Genomic DNA, 18,698 nt, shown 5'->3' with positions numbered 1-18,698 from the left:
TTTGTAAACCCAGCTTGTACAGCTGGAAGTTCCTGGTTCATGTACTGCTGAAGTCTTGTTTGAAGGGATTTCAGTATAACCTTACTAGCATGCAAAATGAGTGCAATTGTATGATAGTTCAAACATTCTCTGGCATTGCCTTTCTTTTGGATTGGAATGAAAACTGACCTTTTCCAATCCTGTGGCCACTGTTGAGTTTTCCAAATTTGCTGGTATATTGACTGCAGCACTTCAACAGAATCATCTTTTAGGATTTTAAATTGCTCAGCTGGAATTCCATTACCTTCACTAGCTTTGTTTGTAGTAATGCTTTGAAGTTAAGGCCCACTTGACTTCACAGTCCAGGATGTCTGGCTTAGGTGAGTGATGACATCATCATGGTTATCCACGTCACTAAGATCTTTTTTGTACAGTTCTACTGTGTATTTGTGCCATCTATTCCTAATCTCTTCTGCTTCTCTTAGGTCCTTAACATTTTCGTCCTTTATCATATTAATCCCACCTGGATTGAGATACACTTTACAGTATAATATAGGTGAGGATGTCATTGTTCAGATTTTTATCCTATGCTTCAATTATCATTAGGTAATTTCACTTTCTATGCCCAATGTAGCTGCAGTTGAAATCACAAAAACAAGGCAATGGGTTTTGCAAAACAAGGCAGTGCTTTTAAATCTAAAAAATTACTCTCACTTTTGAATTAAAGACTGTGATTCAGGGTTATTGCTATGGAATAGTGAGGGATGGTGAATTCATGCCACACATTCCAACAACTGCTCATCTGTGACCCACACAGCAGTGAGGATACTGTTTTTGCTACAGAGACTCTTTCTCACACCAGTACACCAGACCCCTACAACCAAGAGATCCAAATAGCCCTAAAGCTAAAACCTAAAACCTAAGTTGTACAGAAAGCTTAATAGTAAACTTGGTTCTCTCTATACAACTACAGGACACTACCTGGAATGTTCAGAAGGTCATCTTGCTACAGTTATGTAGAACTCAACTCATTCAAAGAAAGATAAAAGGATAAAAGATCTCCATGAAGACCTACTGTAAACAAACAACTTAAGCAATCTACAGATTCAATGCAATGTTTATCAAATTACCAATGGCATTTTTCACAGAATTAGAACAAAAAAGTTTACATTTTGAATGGAAACACCAAATACCATGAATAGCCAATGCAATCTTGAGAAAAACAAAGAAGAAAAATGAAACTAGGAAGAATTGTGCTCCCTGTCTTCAGACTATACTACAAAGCTACAGTAACTGAAAGTGGCACCAAATGCTAAGTGGCACCAAAATCAGAAATACAGATCAACAGAACAGGACAGAAAGCCCAGAGATAAACCCATGCGCCTATGATCACCTATGACAAAGGAAGCAAGAATATATAATGGAGAAGACAGTTTCTTTAATAATTGGTGCTAGGAAACCTGGACAGCTACATGTAAAAGAATAAAATTAGAACTTTCCCTAATACCATACACAAAAATAAACTCAAAATGGATTACAGACATAAATGTAAGACCAGACACTACAAAACTTTTAAATGAAAACATAGGGAGAACTCTCTCTGACATAAACTGCAGCACCTCCTAGAGTAATGAAAATGAAATAAAACATAAACAAATGGGACCCAATTAATCTTAAAAGCTTTTGCATAGCAAAGAAAACAATAAAAAATACCAAAGAAAACCTGCAGAATGGGGGGAAATATTTGCAAACAAAGTGATTTACAAGGGATGACTCTCCAAAATATACAAACAGCTCATGCAGTTCAATATCAAAAAATAAATAAATAAATAAACAAAAAAATCCAAAAAATGGGCAGAAGATTAAGAGATGGTCTCCAAAGAAGAAACATAGATTGCCAGAAAAACACATGAAAAGATGGTCAACATCTCTAATTATTAGAAAAATGTATATCAAAACTACAGTGAAAAAAAAAATGAAAAAAAGAAGCAAAAAAATACAGTGAGGTTTCACCTCACACCAGTCAGAATGACCATCATCAAAACAATAAATACTGGAGAGGATGTGGAGAAAAAGGAACCTTCCAACACTGTTGGTGGGAATGTAAACTGGAATGAATTTTTCTCCACTACGGAGAAAAATATGGAGGTTCCTTTAAAAACTAAAAAGATAGCTACAATATGATCCAGCAATCCCACTCCTGGGCAAATATCCAGAGAAAACCATAATTCCAAAAGATACATCCACCCTTATGTTCACTGCAGCACTATTTACAATAGCCAGGACATGAAAGCAACCTAAATGTCCATCAACAGAGCAATGGACAAGGAAGATGTGCTATCATACATATAGTGGGATATTACCCAACCATAACAAAGTGAAATAATACCATTTGCAGCAACATGGCTGGACCTAGAGATTTTCATGCTGAGTGAAGTAAGTCAGACGGATAAAAACAGAATATGATATTGCTTATATATGGAATACAACAAAAGGCTACAAATGAACTTATCTACAAAACAGAAGTAGAGTAATAGATGTAGAAAATAAACTTATGGTTAACAGGGGATAAGGGAGGGGAGAGATAAACTGGAAGTCTGGGATTGACACATACATACTACTATATATAAAACATTAAAATAGATAACTAATAAGAAACTACTGTAAAGTACAGAGAACTCTGTGATGACCTACATGGAAAAGAACCTAAATAAGAGTGGATATATGTGTATGTACAGCAGACTGACTTTGCTATACATTGGTCACTAAGACAACAGTGTAAATGAACTATACCCCAATAAAACTTAAAATAAAAATGAAAGAATGGCCTGAGCAAGCCAAAGCAGGGGCCCCAAGGCACCACAGGTCTGCTGGAACAGGCATGTTCAATACCCAGTCTTTGCTCCTAAGGATTCCAAAAGTCAAAAACAGAAATTCTTTTCTAAAAGAAGATTCATTTGAAGTATTAATCAAAATGCAAATTACTAAAAAAAAATACATTCACCACAATGTTTATGGGGTATGGAAAAATAATCTTTAAAAATGTGAATATATGTATAACAGATTCACTTGGCTATACACCTGAAGCTAACACATTGTAAATCAACCATATACCAATCAATTAAAAAAAAAAAAAAATAGCCTCAAAAAGGACCTACTGTAAATAAATAAGTAAATGAAAAAAGAGATAAAAGTTCTCATCAAGACACAAATGACTTCACATGGACCTCATTGTGAACTCACATACTACAGACACTTCAATACAATTCATTAGAACCAAAGAGTATATATTAGACAAGATGACACGAGTTTAATAACTACAAACAAAGCTAAAAAGTATAAACATACCACAAGTATTCATATATGTACTTACTTTCTGCCAGAATCAGGGCCCCAAAGGCAACAACAGTGACAAAGACGGCGCAGATGACATCTAGATACACAGCAAGCCATCGGGACGTCGTCAAAAGCAGGAACCAAGCCTCTGGATTTGTGAACCATAATAAGCATAATACATAAACAGAAAAACCACGTTAGCTCTTCTCATGAGGGATAGCATTTTCTCAGTTGAGCTACAAAAGACTTTACACAGGTAGGACAGCAAAGCTACACACCCAAGGAACCTGAAGATTCTAGAAAACTAGGCTCTAACACAAGACAATGTATGGGGCACACAGAAATCAGTCCAGGAAGCATGCACTGAAAACGTCAACCCACAGGTCATCAACAGAAACATGATCACAAGAAGGAAGATGGAAAATCGCCTCATCGGTGCATTTCCTGCAGTGCTGGGCCTCAGTGTGAAGATCATCCTCTCACAGGGCTGACTGCTCCCAGCTCTCACACAGCAGAGAGCACAGCTCACACTGTTTCCAGCACCTTCTGCCCTCACTACAGGGCCCTGCGGTGTTTATTCTTAGGAGCCAGTGTCTATATGACCATCAGCTAACAGGATCTGCATGTGATTTTCTAAATGCCATTTTCATCTTCAAAATACAATAATTATTGGAAAGTTTGGCTTGGATTTTATAGACTTAGAGGAAATTCTGAATTTTCTACCTAGGGAAAAAATTTCACTGATAAAAACATAATCAAGTGGGTGGCAAATCAGGAAATTATTTCCTCAATCACATCTGCCACCCTCCATGCTCTGAAAAGAGTCAGCAAACCGCAGCCTGGAGGGCGAGAACAGCCACCACCTGGTTCTGTTAATAAAGTTTTACTGGAACACAGCTACAGCCATTTTCTGATGTGTTATCTTTGCCTGTCTTTGTGCTACAGCAGCAAAGGTGAGTAGTTGCAACAGACACAGTAGAGCGCACAAAGCCTACAATATTTTCCATCTGGATCTTCACAGAAAAGAAAAGTTTGCTGACTCTTACCCTAAAGAGACAGAAGTCCACAGGGCACAGTAACACAAGGACAATGCGAGCCAGTCAGGGGAGAAAAGCAGGGGATGACAGGGAAGAGGGGAGCACAGAGGGGATGCTGAGAGGAAGGGGTGGGGGAGGCAGGTGTGCAGAGTGGGATAAGAGGAGGCACAGAGAGAGATGCTGGCCAGCCAGGCCACCTGAGAGGGAGTCAGCCTCAGAAGGGACCACATCTCATCCTTTGAAATCATCTCCAGAAATTTACAGACCTGAGTGCAAATCCTGGTGTGCATCAAACAGCTCCTGAAACTTCTGTTCAGCTTTGTATGCCCGGATGGTCCAGAGTCCCCGGAGAGAAGATGCTAAGTGGGAAAACACCGGGCTCCGAGCTGGGGAAGAAGAGAGACACACGACAGAGAAAGTCAGGGAGGCTGGAGGCGAGGAAACCACTGCCTCCTGGGCTCTGTGGTCACACGTTCCTGCCCAAGGGAATCCTCCATGTGACCCTAAACTCCTGCTCACACCAAGCTTCATTTTAACAACCTGGGAATGAAAGATTCTCTTTGAAACTATCTTTGATCAAATTCAAATCATAGCTAGATAAAGAAATTCTTGTTCTTTCATCAAGATCCTCTCAAACACTCCTCCCTCCAAATTTTTCTGGCACCTCACCTGGTGGAAATTGTTCACAATTTTTAAAAAATATATTGAAGTATAGTTGATTTACAATAATGTACTAGTTTCAGGTATGTAGTATAGTCATTCAGTTATTTTTTTCGGATTATATTCCATTACAGGTTATTATAAGATACTGAATAAAATTCCCTGTGCTTTACAGTAAATCCTTGTTATCTATTTGACACATTAATAGCAGTGTGTCTATTAATCCCATGCTTCTAATTTGTTCTTCCCTCTCTCCCAATCCCCTTTGGCAACTGTAAGTTTGTTTTCTATGTCTCTGAGTCTATTTTGTGTACCAATTCATTTGTATTATTTTTAGACGCCATATATAAGTGATATCATATTTATCTTTCTCTGACTTACTTTACTAATAATAATATTCCCTAAGTCCATCAATGTTGCTGCAAATGGTAATATTTCATTCTTTTCCATGGGTGAGTAATTACTGTTCACTAATTTTTGAATCAGTAGCATTTAAAAATTTAATTCCTCATTAGAGTCCTCAACGCACTGATTTTGATGAGCTACCCGTAGGCCATCTCCTCCTTAGATGAGTAACCTAAGGACTGGGATAGAATCAGCACATCCCCCACCCTGGAGCAGAGCCAGACCCAGGACAGGGGAAGATGAGTAAGGGGAGCAGGCAGTCTGCTGTCTCCCCCGCACCTGCGCCAGGAGTCTCTGTGTGATCACGGAGTACCTGGTGCTACACCGCCCTTGTGCCCACAGGACCCGGCAGGCGAGTAGTCTTTATATAGTCTTGACTTCCACTCTGGGAACCTGATGGATGTTTTTATAACTGCCTGCTGGATACCTGTCCTAGTGTTCGGAGGTCACAGTGGCATGGGACACTCCCATCACCCTTTTAGAATCTGACAGTGGCCTTAGTGGCCATTCTCTTTTGAGTGACTTCATGTGGTTTGGGGCCTGGTTTCACATGACTGCCCATCCGTTTCTTGCCTTTAAGAGCACACCGACCACGAGCACCAGGGTCAGGTTCCTGCCCATCAGGGAACAGAAGGGCTGCAGGTGCTTGGCAGGGAGGATCACTTACAGTTTTCATTCCCCACCATGAACGAGGCTAAAACTTGCTGTTGTCAGGAGCAGATAGTGAGCCTGTGACCTCTGTCTGGGGTGAGTGATAAGTTGTGCTGTATCAGCAGGAAATACTGACATCACCTTGTTACCTGTGTGTCTCCTAGAGAAGACCTGGTAGTACAACTAGGTTGTTTACAGGAAGTTAGTAATGCATCTTACAGGAGGCTACAGATTTTATAAAATGATGGGGAAAGAATCAAGGGTGAAACTCCAAACTGTTCTCAGGTCCTCACTTCTTGGTCCAGTATCTGAATGCCTGTCTGGTACAGTTCAGTCAGAACAGACGTGCACCCGGGCAATGCACGTTTGGAGGGGTTGAGGTACAAGCAGGTGAAGACACAGAACCTCCTCTTGGGTTGAGTGTCCCCAGCTCTATAAGGAAGGAAGGAGCAGCTTCCTTCTGTGAGACACTGGGGCTCATAGCGGATGGGAAGCCCTGAGCTGGGGGAGGACAGCCTGGGCTGGGGGCCAGGTGACCATCCACTCAGCCCTAGGATGAGATGGTTGGATGGCATCACCAACTCAATGGACACGAGTTTGAGCAAACTCTGGGAGATGGTGAAGGACAGGGAAGCCTGGCGTGCTGCATTCAGTCCATGGGGTCAAAGAGTCGGACATGACTGAGGGACTGAACACAACCACCACCACCACCCAGAGAGAGAACATAAACATTCTAGTCAACTGGCCATTGCATGTGGTTATCTGAGGTGTGCAGGACGGGGTACCTGGATTAAATGTATTGTCTAACTTGTTTCAGCCTACTGGGTACAAAAAATCCAAATATTCCACAGTGATAGTGCCAAAGTTCTCAGACTCTCCAGATCAAATATTGAGAAAATCCTGTACTGCTTCTTGACAAAAGCCTCAGAAGGAGCCCTTCTCTCCACTACCATATGAATGGAAAATGGCCCTTTCCCAGGCAAAAATTCTGTCAAATATTCTTTCTGGAACAATCCCTCTCTCAGTGTGACAGAGGCCTGCTTTGCAACAAGACTGTTGAATGACTCCATTTCATGAGTGGCCTCAAACCATAAAATGTCTGAAGCCCTGTCTACACAGAAGACTGGATGGAGCTAATCACTTCCTCTTCTGCCTCCCCAGGCCCTACCATCCTACTGAGTCATACAGGTAGAAAGTCACATATACCTGGACTCTACTGCTCCCATCCATCCAAACACCTTACCAAACTCGACCTCACAGGAGGTTAGCTGCTTCTCTTGATGACTGAAAATGTCTTCTACAGATTTTATGAAACTGATGATCACTATCCTTTTTGCAGATAAAGGTAAGTACCTCACGTGTTTATTATTAAAAATAAAACATACAAATGCTACAATAAAAAACCTCCTCTGACTGGATGAACTGAGATTTTTTTCCACTTAGTAGATACAGAGAAGCATGAGACTCCTTATGCGTCCATTCTTGGCTTGGTTTCTAGAAGGTTAAGTTGGTGTTAATTTGCAAACTTTATTCATGGTTGAGGTCTCCGATGCAAACATATTCTCTCCTTACTTTTTGGCTATTGTTTTTATAACTTTTAAAAATATATAACAATCTATTTTCCTTATTTTTATTTTAATATTGATGAAATGTGTACATTAATAAGAGAGAAATTTGGTTATTTCATCATCTGTGATTACCTGTAGAATAGACTAATTAATCATAAAATGTGTTCCCCATTATTCTGTTTTTTTGCTGCACCTTGCAGGATCTAGTTTCCCAAACAGGAACTGAAGTGGTGGCCTCTGCTGTGGAAGGACAGAGTCTTACCCCAGGACCACCAGGGACAGGGACGTCTCTGTTCCCCATTATTCTAAAACTAGGAAGGTGAATGGAGTAATCAAATAAATGCATACTGAACAGATCCCCCTCCTGAGTTCTCCTAGGGGATTATTTTCAGCATCATTTATATGAATAGCTTTGAAAAAGGGGTACACAGTGTGGTGTCACCCCAAATCCTGACAATGACAAAGAGCAAACCTGAAAATAACAGGGCTGATCTTCTAAGTAGGGCTTCCCTGGCTTAAACATTAAAGAGTCCACCAGCGATACCAGAGACCTGGGTTCAATCTCTGGGTCAGGAAGATTATCTGGAGAAGGGAACAGCTACCCACTCCAGTACTCTTGCCTGGGGAATTCCATGGACAGAAGAGCCTGGTGGGCTACAGTCCATGTGGTCGCAAAGAGTCGGACATGACTGAGTGACTAACACACATCTTTTCAATACTTATAACAACTGCACTTACTAGAACATGTGAAAGATGTATTTTTCAAATATATCACTCCTGACATATATTTCCTGAGGTCTCCTTTCCTTTTCCGAATCTTTTCCTTTCCTTGTCATTTCTGGTAACTTTCAGTTCAGTTCAGTTCAGTCACTCAGTCATGTCCAACTCTTTGCAACACCATGGACTGCAGCACGCCAGGCTTCCCTGTCTATCACCAACTCCCAGAGTTTACCCAAACTCATGTCCATTGAGTCAGTGATGCCATCCAAGCATCTCATCCTCTGTTGTACACTTCTCCTCCTGCCTTCAAGCTTTCCCAGCATCAGGGTCTTTTCCAATGAGTCAGCTCTTCGTATTAGGTGGCCAAAGTATGGGAGTCTCAGCTTCAACATCAGTCCTTCCAATGAACACCCAGGACTGATCTCCTTTAGGATAGACTGGTTGGATTTCTTTGCCATCCAAGGGACTCTCAAGAGTCTTCTCCAACACCACAGTTCAAAAGCATCAATTTTTCAGCATTCAGCTTCCTTTTGAAGAAAAATTCTCTATTTTCCTTCTACAATAGTTCCAACATAATGAAATACTTTCAAGAATAGTATTAATAGAGTGGATACTCTGTGTTATGAAATATGTTTTGATCAAGACAGAAATGGTCCCTGTCCTCATGGTGCTCACATCCGTCCTCCTTGGGCTAAAATGCAAAGTGCAGCTGACCCGCCGCCAGCTCCATTTGCCTTAAGGGTCAAACCTACTCTCACAGGCCAACTTTCAATCACCTAATATTAACAGTGAGAATTTCCACAGAACAGTCTGCAGAATTTCAGGGGTCTGGTTAATTGCAGTATGAATGGAAGACAGACTGCACTGCCCTCCCAACCTGAGAGCCCTGGTACTCACTTGTACATTCTAGGCGTTTCACATCTCGTGACGTCTCTAAGAAGTATCGCTGAAGAAAAAAGAAAATGATGCCAAGGGGAATCACAGGTATAGCAGTCCAAGGAATTGTAGCCACCATCACGACCACCACACCAATCACAAGTAGAAATGTCTGAAATAGTGAAAATATAGAGGCCTTCATGTCGAGGATACTTTTCAAAGATAAATTTTATTGATTTGTTAGGATTAAACTCCTTTCCTTGAAACTTGTTGAAACAGGGGGAATACTTTTCGTTCCAAAAAATTAAATTATAGGTGGTCCTCATGATGTTTATTGCCTGTACCAAACACTATGATAAGAACCTTCTAGGTATCAGCTCTTGTGACACACTCAGTACCCCTTTGAGCAGGCATTACTATTTTTAACAGATGAGACTATTTGAGGCTCAGAGAGTAGGAGCTGCATCTCAATCCATCAGGAGTCAGCAGGTGTTACTAGAGAGATGAGTGAGCATATATCACAGATGAGGAATCCAGACACCTCAGCTATACATGTAGGGATAAAGAAGTGGTCAATTACAAATTCAGTGTAACATATCTAGTATCAGTATTATCTAATCTTACAAATGGAGACAGTGAGGCACAGGGAGAGGAAAAGCAACTTGATGGAGACCGAAAAGCCTAAGTCACGAAGCTGGGAAGCCCATGTCATGAGCCTTGATTACGTATTTAAGCTTGCCTACAACTTACAGCCATCTTTCTATCATTATACCAAGTACTTAAAATGCCCATTCCAAAGGTTAATAATTATAATAACACCAGATTCCATTTACAATGTATGTACTGTACGTAAGGCTCTGTACTGAGTTCCATGAACATTCTCGTAATCATCACATTATCCCCCGAGATGATATTCTCTTGGGAAATGATCTTGGTCTAAAAAAGACAGCAGGTAGAATAGAAAACAAAATCGTTGGTTGATGCTGATTTAAGCATCCATCTTTATCAGGAAAAGCATGATACCCTGGAGGACAGCATCAGGCAATAAGAATGCAATCAACATTTAGTGTCTGCCTGCTATGAAAGTGGGGTGAGGTGGTAGGGACTCGAAGATTCACCCAGTCTGGGCCAAGGCCTCTGATGTTTATGATCTCAGGTGGATACAAATCCATGGTGATCTGCACAGGGTGCTGGGGAAACACAGGAAAGAATACCTGAATATTTTTAAACAATTCTAAGACTCATGACTGATTTTACAGGCTTGTTTAACAAACAGAATGAATGGCATGAATGATTTGCAGGCAGTAATCATAGCTGATTGAAATTTTGACCAAAATGGAGCTGGGATGAGAAGATTGAGAAGCTTGTCTGAGTTAACACTGGTTGTTCTTTACAGATAAGAAATATGAGGTTGGGAGAGTGGGTGGTTGTCCTAAAGTTTCCCAGAAAGGTACTGCTTATCCTGGAGAAAGAGAGGAGCAGTTTGTACTCAGGGAATCTCAGAGCCACAGCTGGAGGCAGGAGGAACAACCAACCAGAACTGTGACTCTGTGGCCAGGAGCCCTTGGGGAGCAAACTGCATGATTGGGATGGAGACACATGTGCTTTTCCTGTTCTTCCCTGTCTCTGCCGTGGTATCACAAGAAAACTCAAAGTGAAGAGGATGGAGTCCTGAAGGAATAAATGCTAATCATAAGTGGAGAAAAATAGGGCTATCTGACCTCCCTCCTATTAGACCTATTAGAAAACAATTTCTTATAGCCACTGACTTGACTATACATCCAACCAGGCTACAACCTTCATGTTCATGGGGAGGAGTCCTTCCAACATCTTCTATGTCTAGCCTTTAGGTCACTTGGCTTGCCATTGTTGTTTGTGTTAAAAAAAAAAAAAAAAACCTACTAAAATGTTAATTATTAAAAAATCCAAATTACTGGGTTTTAGCAGACTTGTACCATTTGATGAACAACATTCATCCATTTCAATAATCTGGGTCTCCCCCGGTGACTTCTCCAGTGGATCAGTCATTAAAGAATCTGACTGCTATGCAGGATACACAGATTTGATCCCTGGGTCAGGAAGTTCCCCTGGAGAAGGAAATGGCAACCCACTCCAGTATTCTTGCCTGGAACAGAGGAACCTGGCAGGCTAGAGTCCATAGGGTCAAAGAGAGTCAGACAAGACTGAGCGACTAAATCATTCCAGGTGAGGGCCTTTTATGACTAACCCAGCCTGACAGGTAACCTAGGAAGCAGAGGTAAGATCAAAATGAAGGGCTCCATGGAAGCTGTGCCAATGCTTTTTCCTTAGGTACCCAATGAAGACCCATTACTAATGGTCTCAGAAACTCTGGAGTTAGGTTCAAATTTCATGGACCTAAATTCTAAAGCAATTCAAAGAGGATGTCTCCAACAGCTTTATTATACACACATATACACACACACACCCCCCATATTGGTTTCCCAAGTGGCTCAGATGGTAAAGAATCTTTCTGTAATGCAGGAGACCCAGGTTTGATCCCTAGGTTTGGAAGATCCCCTGGAGAAGGGACAGGAAACCCGCTTTAGTATTCCTGCCTGGAAAATTCCATGGACAGAGGAGCCTGGTAAGGCTAAAGTCCATGGGGTTCCAAAGAGTTGAACATGACTGAGCACTTTTACTTTTATATGTATATACATTTGTGAATCTTTTATTGCCAACCATCTCAAACCCTTAATAGAAGTTTGAAGAAGATGAAAATAGTATCTAAGCAAAGAGTCAACATCTGAAGAAGGAAACAAAAGATTTTAGTGTACAATAAACACACAATAAATCCCTACCTTAAAGCCAACCTCATTTCTTTCTTCTAATTCCCAGGAATTCCAAAAAGCCCAATTCAAGCTACACACACAATTACCCCCAGCTGGTTGGATTCCAGGCCCATCTGACAGACCACAGCACCATGACCTGTGCTTCTGCACCTCTGTCACACTATGGAACAGAGACAGTGACGGGTATATAGAAAGAAGCATATTGACCCAGAAGCAAGTGACCCAAGTCTTGCGACTCCCCAGATAAGGAGAATCATTATTTTTATATATTTCCCATTTGGACTGCACCATTTGGGAAATTCTATCCAAAGTCTATGAATCCACATAAATTAAAAAATTCTTAGATGAAATCTTTCACTTGAGAGAAAATGGTGATTTTTCACAATTCAGAAAAATTCTTCAGTTGGCTGAGAATGACAATCCATACCCGAAGGAGAAATTCCATTAACTCAATATTGTGCTGAGATAGGGCTTCTCTGGTGGCTCAGATGGTAAAGAATCTGCCTGCAATGCGGGAGACCTGCGTTTGATCCCTGGGATGAGAAGATCCCCTGGAGGAGGGCATGGCAACCCTCTCCAGTATTCTTGCCTGCAGAATACCCAGGGACACAGGAACCTGGCAGGCTACAGTCCATGAGGTTGTAAAGAGTTGGACATGACTGAGCGACTAAGCACACAAGCTTAACACTAACCAAGGGTCAGTGCTGAGTCTTCATGTAAGCAGATACAGTAGCTTGCACATCTCAGGAAGTTTAAAAATCAACTCTGGTTCTCAGATCCCTCCTTCATCACCTCTGTTTCCTTTGATATCACCCAACTCATTTAACTCTGTTAAATCAGGACATTATAAAACATTGGTGAGTCTTAGCTATATGATGAGATCTATACAAACCCTGGGCTTCTCTGGTGATTCAGATGGTAAAGAATCTGCCTGCAATGCAGGAAGACCAGGGTTCAATCCCTGGGTCAGGAAGATCCCCTGGAAAAGAGAATGACATCCCACTCCATTATTCTTGCCTAGAGAATTCCATGGACAGAGGAGGCTGGCAGTCTGCAGTCCATGAGATTGCAAAGAGTCGGACACAACTGAGTGACTAACACGCATACACACACAAGTACAAACCCTAAGACTAAGCTTTTCTAAACCTGGCCTTTGCTTGGGATACATTAATCACATTCTTCATCCCTTCATTTGCCTGCCTTGGATCTTTTCACAAACACATCAGCTCTGGGACCTGGGTATCCTTCAATTCACTCTCAACTGAGAGTCACAGCTAACTCCACTGAAAAGTGAATGGTGGGGTTTGGGTCACACTTTATTAACCAGCACAACAGGAAGCTTTAGGGAAACATGTTGTATCTCTTCCTTCAGTGTATCTCATTGATCAATAGTTTCCTTTCCACTTTTGTCAGGGTTCAATGTTAATACAAAATTTAAGTCTGGAGTCCTCTTATTTGATAATTTAACAAGGTACACTTTAAAAGGAAGAGCACTATAAAAGTATATCACAGGGAAATCTACTCAACATTCTGTGATAACCTATATGAGAAAAGAATCTAAAGAAGAATGAATATATGTACATGTATAACTAAATCACTTTGCTGTACATCTGAAATAAACACACCACTGTAAATCAACCATATTCCAATAAAATTAAAATAATTTTCAAAAAAGAAAAAAGTCTTTAAAAAGATAAAAATCAAGGGCTTTGAAACCCAACTTATCAATAAAAGACAAAAACAGCTATTAAAGTATGTAGAAGAATGAAAATAAGAAAAAAAAAATAGACTCTTGAGAGCCCCTGGAATAGCAAGGAGATCAAACCAGTCAATTCCAAAGGAAATCAACACTGATTATTCACTGGAAAGATCGGATGCTGAAGCTCCAATACTTTGGCCACCTGATGTGAAGGGCTGACTCACTGGAAAACACCCTGATGCTGGGAAAGATTGAGGGCAGGAAGAGAAGGGAACGACTGAGGATGAGATGGTTGGATGGCATCATCAACTCAATGGGCCTGAGTTTGAACAAACTCTGGGAGATAGTGAAGGACAGGCAAGCCTGGCATGCTGCAGGCCACGAGGTCACAAAAAGTCAGGCATAATTGAGCAACTAAATGACAAAAGACCTAAATGAAAAAGAAAACTAACTTCTAAGCAGAAAAATCAACAAACACAAAGCATGGTTCTTTGAAATCATCACAAAATGCAAAAGAAAAGAAAAAAGAGAAAATTTACAATTCACAAAAATTAAAAGAGGATAACACAAAGGATTGGGCTTTCCTGGTGGCTCAGACTGTAAAAAATCTGCTTGCAATAGGGGAGATCTAGGTTTGATCCCTGGGTTAGGAAGAGCTCCTGGAAAAGGAAATGGCAACCTACACCAATATTCTTGCCTGGAGAATCCCATGGACAGAGGAGCCTGACAGGTTACAGTCCATGGGGTTAGAAAGAGTAGGACATGACTGAGGAACTAACACTTTAGCTTTCATTTTAATATAAAAGATACCATAAGCATTACAAAGAGAATATAATAAACATTGTGCAGATAAATTTTTAAATTTTAATGTAAAGGATAAATGTCTTTTAAAAATGACATACAAAACTAACATAATGACATAGAAAATCTGAATAACTGCATATTGATTTAAGGATTTGAATCCTTTTTTAAATTTTATTTTATTGTTTTGGCCATACTGTGCAGCTTGTGGGATCTTAGTCTTCCTACCAGCAATCGAACCCAGACCCATAGCAGTGAAAGCACCAAGTCGTGACCACTGGACCACCAGGGAATTCCCTGAATACATAATTTTTAAATTTCTCAAAGAAAAGACTGTAAGTCCAGAGGGCTTCACAAGAACATTGTGCAGAAAAGTTTTACCAAACTTTTCCAGGGTACTTTTCCAGGGTCCAGCATTATCATGACATAAAAACCAGGTAAAGACATTAAAAGAAAAATTGCAAACCAAACTGTCTTGGAATATTAAACAACATACCAATTAACTGAATCTAGCAATATAAAAAAGATAATATTCCACAATCTAACTTGACTGGGTAAGTCCAAAATTCTCAGGGTCACCTGTTACAAAGGACAGGCTAGAACCCTTGGGCAGGAGCTGATACTGTTCTCTACAAGCAGAATTTCTTTTTACTTCAGGGAGGCTTTGTCCCTACTCAAAATCAACTGATTATGGATTTCAATCACATCTACAAAATACCTACAGAGCAATGCACAGATCACCTTTTGAATGAATAACTGAGGAATGTAGTCTGGTCAAGCTGACATTAAACTGACCATTAAAAATGGAAGTATTTTCTATGTATTTTCATGAGGATGCATAAGAATTGATGCTTTTGAAATGTGGTGTTGGAGAAGACTCTTGTGAGCCCCTTGGACTGCAAGGAGATCCAACTAGTCCATCCTAAAGGAAATCAGTCCTGAATATTAATTGGCAGGACTGATGCTGAAGCTGAAGCTCCAATACTTTGACCACTTGATGCGAAGAACTGACTCACTGGAAAAAAACCCTGATGCTGGGAAAGATTGAAGGCAGGAGGAGAAGGGGATGACAGAGGATGAGATGGTTGGATAGCATCACTGACTCGATGGACATGAGTTTGAGTAAGCTCTGAGAGTTGGTGATGGACAGAGAAGCCTGGTGTGCTGCAGTCCCATGGGGTCACAAAAAGTCAGACATAACTGAGCAACTGAACTGACTGACATACTTCAGATAACAAAAGTTGACATATTTTAAGAAAATATGTTGATATTTTAAGAAAAGCAAATTATAGACCAATATCCTTCATGAACAACAGGTACAAAAATTCTTGACAAACTACATACATCAATACATAAAAAAGATGCTGCATTATGACCAAGTAAAGTCTTTACCAGGAATGTTAAGTTTAACTTTCAAATACCAATCACTATAATTCACATTAAAAGAGTAAAGATAAATAATCATATGACCAGTTGAAGAGATGTAGAAGAAATATTTGTTAAAATTCAATACCTATTTTTCATGTTTTAAAAAAAGTAAAATTCTTGGCAATTGAGGAATTAAAAGAAACATTTTCAATCTGATAACAGATATCTACCTTAAAAATTGCAATTAATATTATTTGTAATAAAAAATTACTGAAAGATTTTGCCCTAAGAATACAAGGTTATCTAATCTAACCAATTCTCTTTAACACTAACGGGAATCTCTAGTCACAAGTCAAGAAAAGGAAACAAAAGTCATAAATATTGGAAATGAAGATACAAAACTCTTACTATTTACAGCTGACATGATTGCATATGGACAAAATCCTATAAAATTAAAAAAAAAATAAAAAACATACCGCTATTGACTCCAGGCAATGCAAAGTTAATTCACAAATAAATCAACTATATTTCTATAGACTAGCAACAAACAAGTGATTAATGGTATCAGAAACAAGACTTCCCTAGTGGTCCAAGTGGTTTAGAATCCACCTGCCAATGCAGGGAACATGAGTTCGATCCCTGGTTTGGGAAGAATCTACATGTGCAGAGCAGCTAAGCCCATGTGCCACAACTACTGAGCCCAGGCTCTAGAACCAGACTGCTGCACCTACCGAGCCCACATGCCATAACTACTGAAACCCATGCATCCATGCCCATGCCCATGCTCTGCAACAGGAAAAGCCACCAAAATGAGAAGTCCATCCACAGCAACTAGTCACCTCCTCTCACAGCAAATAGAGAAAGCCCACACATAGCAAAGAAGGCCCAGTGCATCCAAAACAAATGAATAAATAAGAAAACAATCCAATAATACTATGAAAAAGCAGATATGCATGAATAAATTTAACCAGAGAAGTGTAAGATGTCTATACTAAAAATTACAAAATATTTCTAAAATTACAGAAGACCTAAATAAGCAGAGAGAGACACATATTAGTAATTGCAGATCCAACACTGTTAAGACTCAGACTTCTCAAATATTCTATAGCTAAAAGGAAATATTAATAAAAATTTCAGGCTTTTATTTAAAAACAAATTGAAAGGCTTCTAAAATTTACACATAAAAGTAAAGAATCCAGAATGATCAAAGCAACTTTGACAAAAAAGCACAAAGTTAGGCAATTTAAACTATGGGTTTCCTCTCTTATTAAAATGTATAGTAACTAAGAATATAGTATTGGTATAAGGATCAAAATATTGGCATAAATTGCAACTATTGAGTAAAAAAATAAATTATACAGATGCAGCTTTCCTTAATCCAATGCATAAAAGTCTTTAACAAATGTGTCCAGAATAATTGGAAAAAATAAAACTCAACCACTAATTACTCTCTCACATATAAAAATGAGTGCAAGATACATCAATAACTAAAAAGGTAGAACATAGCAAAGTATCTTCACATTCCTAAGGATATGTAAAGATTTCTTAGGATACAAAAATATCAACTACAAAAGGAAAAAAAAGGTAAACATTATATGTGGAATTTAGAAAGATGGTAACGATAACCCTATATGCAAAACAGAAAAAGAGACACAGAAGTACAGAACAGACTTTTGAATTCTGTGGGAGAAGGTGAGGGTGGGATATTTCGAAAGAACAGCATGTATATTATCTATGGTGAAACAGATCACCAGCCCAGGTGGGATGCATGAGACAAGTGCTCGGGCCTGGTGCACTGGGAGGACCCAGGGGAGTCGGGTGGAGAGGGAGGTGAGAGGGGGGATTGGGATGGGGAATACGTGTAACTCTATGGCTGATTCATGTCAATGTATGACAAAACCCACTGAAATGTTGTGAAGTAATTAGCCTCCAACTAATAAAATAAAATTAAAAAAAAAAAAAAACATTAGACTTCATCAAAATTAAACCTTTATCTCCACTAAGGATATAAATGGCAAGCCACTAACTGGAAGAAAATATCCACAAAGGACTAATATTAAATATATATTAAAAACAAACATCCCCAAGGGGGATTTGAGGAAAGGTTTGGGGAAGGGATCAACACACCACAGAAATCTCAAAATGACTAACTCATTATTCAGTGGGAGAGACTGGAATACTCTCTACACACTTTCCCTGACATCTCTACACAATGAGATGCAAGGGTCAGTGATGCTGAGACAAGTAAAGGCAGTTGCACTCTTTGCTTTTATAAAAGCAAGTGACTCATAATAACCTATTACACTGAGTCTCAGGCTTCGTTCTCAATATCCAGATGCACTGGCCTGTTCTTTTGTGCTCCCCTCTCTGGAAAGAAATGACTGAGGACTTCTCCTTCACATTTTGTTTTTCTTGGGCGTTTTCACTTCATAAAACTACAGTCAGTGGGTTCTGTGTGTGCTGAGAAGGGAATGATATGGTCCTTGGTGGTCCCACCACAGCCGGCTTGGTGACTCAAGTGCCCTCAGGATTAGCCTTTTGTGTTTATGAAAGGACATGAAGACTCAGTTCAGCTCTGCCAAGCTGCTGCTTTTTTGGGTTTTTTTTTCCCCTGAATGAGGGATGTGTGGGGAATAAGCACTTTGCAACTCAGTTTTCCTCAATAAATTACAGTATCTTGCTGAGAGCAGTTGTGAGTAGGTCACACGCTCAGAGCAGTTCCAAACTTTTTTTTTTTTTTGGAAAATTAAAATGCCTAAACCTAACTTCCTCATCTCACCTTCATTTT

General features: G+C 39.8%; 1 protein-coding gene across 1 annotated transcript in view; it reads right to left on the bottom strand.

The window, feature by feature from the left end:
• Positions 1–18,698, bottom strand: part of LOC136144144 (ATP-binding cassette sub-family C member 4-like) — a 140,643-nt gene that overhangs the window by 42,627 nt on the left and 79,318 nt on the right. Inside the window, exons 21-23 of the mRNA XM_065901804.1 lie at positions 9,254–9,404; positions 4,619–4,738; positions 3,353–3,463 (exon numbers count right to left, since the gene is read on the bottom strand). Coding sequence (XP_065757876.1) covers positions 3,353–3,463; positions 4,619–4,738; positions 9,254–9,404 — 382 coding nt within the window. The remainder of the gene's footprint in view (positions 1–3,352; positions 3,464–4,618; positions 4,739–9,253; positions 9,405–18,698) is intronic.

This window comes from Muntiacus reevesi, chromosome 11 (genome assembly GCF_963930625.1).
Source record: "Muntiacus reevesi chromosome 11, mMunRee1.1, whole genome shotgun sequence".
Taxonomy (NCBI): domain Eukaryota; kingdom Metazoa; phylum Chordata; class Mammalia; order Artiodactyla; family Cervidae; genus Muntiacus; species Muntiacus reevesi.
This window is presented reverse-complemented; position numbering and strand designations above follow the sequence as displayed.